Source organism: Tupaia chinensis, unplaced genomic scaffold, assembly GCF_000334495.1.
Source record: "Tupaia chinensis unplaced genomic scaffold, TupChi_1.0 Scaffold000088_1, whole genome shotgun sequence".
Classification (NCBI taxonomy): domain Eukaryota; kingdom Metazoa; phylum Chordata; class Mammalia; order Scandentia; family Tupaiidae; genus Tupaia; species Tupaia belangeri.
In genome coordinates, this window is record NW_006159550.1 from 5,606,660 (window position 1) to 5,610,948 (window position 4,289).

A 4,289-nucleotide genomic window follows, 5' to 3' on the forward strand; every position below is an offset into this window, starting at 1 on the left:
GACTGCAGCGAGCTGTATGGGCCCAGCTGGGTACTACTTTATAGTATGTTCATTCTACTCACTGGGGTTTATGCCTAAAGTCAGACTTGGGTTCATGTATAGGTATGTGTCAGCTGTGCTAGCTATTGGATATATTTAGACTAATTAAGTTCATTGGCAGAACAATGGAATGGGGGGGAAGGCATGGAGGGCAACCATGGATGCCAGGGACAATGGGGGAGGAGGATGGGACATAGCAGAGGGAGGGGGATGGGGAATCAAGGATGGCAAAACAAAAGGCAAGGTATGCAGGACATAAGAATTGGAAAATTATTTGCTGAGAACATGTATGTTGATGTGCTTGATTGAGCCAATGCACAGGGTATTTTGGATGGAAAATTCATTTGTGTGTTGTGATGGTGTATAGTGAATTAATATAGAAAATGAATAAATTTAAAAAATAAAAAAAAGCATGCAAGAAAAGAACATCCCAAGTCCCAAGCTCTGTGCATCTATCCCGTGAAGACTGTCTTTCACTCCCCCAATTCTCTCTGAGCAGCTACATTCTGTGTCACATAGCACAACACTCAACAGTATACTCTGCTGTTTGAAAACTGCAGCGATACTTTTCTGATTATTACGGTTGTGCATTCATCACCAAAGGCTTGGAAAATATAGAATAGAGTGAAGAAGAAAAAGATTATGCCTCCTTCCCCATCCATAGGAAACTACAATAACATCGTGTCTTCTCACTATGTATTTGTAGATAAAAGTAATGTGTTTTGCAAAATAATAGTTGCACAAATATTTCCTTGCATGAGTATACATGAATATTTATAACCAATTCTTTCCCACTATGCATCTAAGAAATTCCCAATTTTTCACTCTTGTAAATAATTCATTGTACAAATCTCCGATGATTTCTCTAGTAAAGATAAATACTCTCTTATTTTCCTCTTCCCCGACCAGCTTAATGGGTATAGTCTAATCTCTTCAAACCATCCTAAGTTCCTAGAGGTCAAATTATAAAACATATTCAAAGACAAGCACAGAGAAGGTGAACAATGTGCAATTACTATAATCAGCACGCAATTCCATGGTAAATCTGCAAGGGCACTTGTTCTGTAACTGCAAACTGCAATCTGATAATACATCGGGGGCAATAAACGTTATACTTACAAGACTAAAGAGAAAAATGGGCTCACATTTATCTCTAAAAGGCTGCAAAGTCACAATGTTGTCAGCTTCTGCCTGAAAAAGAAGCAAATGTTTCATATATAAAAAAGGAAACGATGCCCGAGTCAGTTGGTAACACTCTGCTCAGACAGTGCAGAGATACATGCAGGGCTTTGTTGGTTCGTTGTTGTTTTATGGGTATATTTTAAGGACTAATTTGCATACATTGGCAATTCAAGCGCTGCATCATTTGGCCTCAGCTTACCTCTCACTGCTCCCCTTCAGGGTGATCAAGCTTTAGCCAAACTCTTCTCCTTCCTCCTTCCTCCCCGATGCCTGTCCTGTCCTTTTTCAAACCCAGCTCATGTATCTTCCAAGAAGCAAGTCTGATTCCCTCCTGCTGCGTCACCTCTCATACAGCATAGCACTTACTGCCCCCTCTCAGGGCACCTGCTGTCCCTTCCCTATCGCGCTACAGACCCAGCTCTGGTGCAGACTGCACTGCTGGAAGCCATGTAGCTGACAGTGGGCTGGAACTCCAGCCCTGTTGACCGGAAACGTGCTGGGCATGTGTGAACACGCCAGATCCTGGCAAGCTGGAGGGTTGGAGGAAGGGAGTCGCAGCACAGCCAGCCCCTCTGGGAGTGCTCCTCGACCTCTCTCCTCCTACTGCGCTGGTGTGCACGTGCGTGCACTTTCTATCGGATAAAATAAACTCAGAAAGCTATAGCACAAATACACGCAGGCTGAGTTGTCTGCTTTGTTAGGAGAGCGAAGAGGGAGTATGTTTCTTCTCTTTTTTTTCTTTTCTGATTGTTACCAGGCACATGTGTTCACCAGAAAGAGACAGAGAGACAGCGAGAGGATAAAGGGGAGGCAGCACCCCACCCCAAGGGGGTACGGTCATGCCACGGTCTCCTTTCCACCATTTCTCTGTTCTCTTGGGAACTGGGACAGGCGTGTGCACACGTGCCTGCTGTGCCTTTCAAGCCTCTGGGGCCAACATTCAAATCTCGGTCAGCCATGCGGAACCCAGTTTCCTTCCCTGGGCTGTGGGGCCAGCCCTGGAGTAGGCTTTTAACCACCTTTGTACCTCAGCACTCTCCTCTGTGTCCCTCACAGGAGCTTACTAAATGCTTCTAGAATGAGCTGGTAGTCAAATTTTGTTCCTTGATTTTTTTATATTAGTAATTTTCTTAAAACTTTCTCACAGATTTCAGGTTGTTCTAAATTGATTATAAACAGCCACATATTAACTAGAAGTGCCTCCTCCATATTAGGATAGCATCCTTTGACTCGGCTGTTGGATAGAGGCTGTTGGCAGGTCCTCCCAGGAGCTGGTGCTCAGTCAACCGGGGAGCTATCGCAAGCTGCCATAGACTGGGTGGCCTAACAGCTAACCTTATTTCCCTTGGTTCTAGAGGCCAGAAGTCCAACATCAGGTGCCGGCAGGGCTGAGTCTTCATTGAGGTCCTTCTTCCTGGTTAGATCCTGACTGGGAAGAGATGGTATGTCTCTTCTCTTCCTCTTTTCATAAAGGCAATAATTCTATCTTAATTATCTCCCAAAGGTCTTGCCTCCAAATGCTATCATGTTGGGAATTAGGGCTCCAGCATATGAATTCCGAGGGCAAGTTTGGTCCATAGTCATTAGTTTCTATAATCTCAGGCAATGGTTTTCAGCCTGGGATTTCTGGACATTCCTCAACAGCTACCAAGGATGCAGAGGGCAGCTAAGCAAAGCCCCCAGAGCCCTGTGTCAGCAAGAGAGGATGTTCTGTAATGTGTTCTTAACTTGGTGGGTTCTGCATTGTCTTCTTTTAAAATTAAAAGTCTACCTCTCTCTCTTTTTTTAAAGGAGTCTGAGTGGAGCTAATCTATAATAAAAGCATAAGAAGCAAAGATTGTATTTAGAAGTAGCCCAGGGCAGCCTCATTATACTGTTTGTTTTATAACACAGCATTAAGAATGAACTAACTTAACGATTACATGATAACTATAATAAGTAATATTTCCTACATGTTTTCTTTCTTTTTCTCATTCCTTTGTTTGCCAGAGGGCTCATGCACTTGCCAGAGAGAGAGAGAGAGAGCACGCGCTCCGTCCAGTGGAGCGTGGCTGCACTGTAATACCGTCTCCATTTCTCCATGTCCAGATGTGGGACACGCACAGACATGTGTTCAGTGTGTGCTTCATGCTCCCAGGGCTAGGATTCAAATTACGGTCAGCCATGTGGGATCCAGCTCCCTTAATCATTGGGCTAGGCTTTGGGGCTAGCTCTGTTTTTGTATTTATAAATTCACTATGCTATAAATCTTGCGCATGTACACATACAAGGGGACTTCAAAAAGTATGTAGAAAAAGGAATTACAGTTTGTTTGCCTTAGTGCAACAATTTTTGAAATCCATGTATAATTTTTTCATCATACACATTTTCCATCAATTTTTTGAAGGCACTCGTGTGCGTGTGTGTGGTGTGAAATGTTTAGTGTTCGTCTTTTTGAAGGGTACACAGTAGAGAAATCATTTATACTGATCGTCTAGCTCAGGGTGATTTTAACGGGTAATCAACATCGTAGGTTTTAGTTTATTATTATTACTTTGTAATGCCAGAGGGCATCCGTGCATGTTCAGGAGAGGAGCGGGAGAGGGAGCGCCCCCATGGGACGTGGTCACCTCATCCATCTCTCCCCTCCAGCGCTCCATCTCCCAGGAGCCGGGCATGCATGCCTTTACCGGCTGAGGCCAGCACTCAGACCCTGTCCGGCCACGTGGTATCTGGCTTCCTCTATCCCGTCCTCAACTGTTGTTCTATGGCGCTGGCTCCCAACCTCACAGGTTTTCCCTTTAACTTGGGTTTACAAGTTCAGATGTCCCCTTCCTTGATTAACTGCAGAAAACAAAATGTCCAGCAGAGGGCGTCCCTCTACTGTTGTTCAGGATGGAGGTTTGAGAAAATAGATCTTTTACATTTTTTTATTTCAATTTATTTATTTGCATTCATTCACTGTACATCATTACAGCATACAAAATGAGATTTTCCATCCAGAGTACACTGTGTATTGTCTCAATCAAGCACATCAACAAGCATGTTATTGTCAACAAATAATTTTCCATTTCTTGTTTCCTGTATGT

At 43.7% G+C, this 4,289-nt stretch overlaps 1 protein-coding gene across 1 annotated transcript in view; it reads right to left on the bottom strand.

Moving 5' to 3' along the window:
• The window catches only part of NME8 (NME/NM23 family member 8), a 73,900-nt gene that overhangs the window by 62,072 nt on the left and 7,539 nt on the right, over window positions 1-4,289 (bottom strand). The window contains exon 5 of the mRNA XM_006143007.2: window positions 1,159-1,230. Coding sequence (XP_006143069.1) covers window positions 1,159-1,230 — 72 coding nt within the window. The remainder of the gene's footprint in view (window positions 1-1,158; window positions 1,231-4,289) is intronic.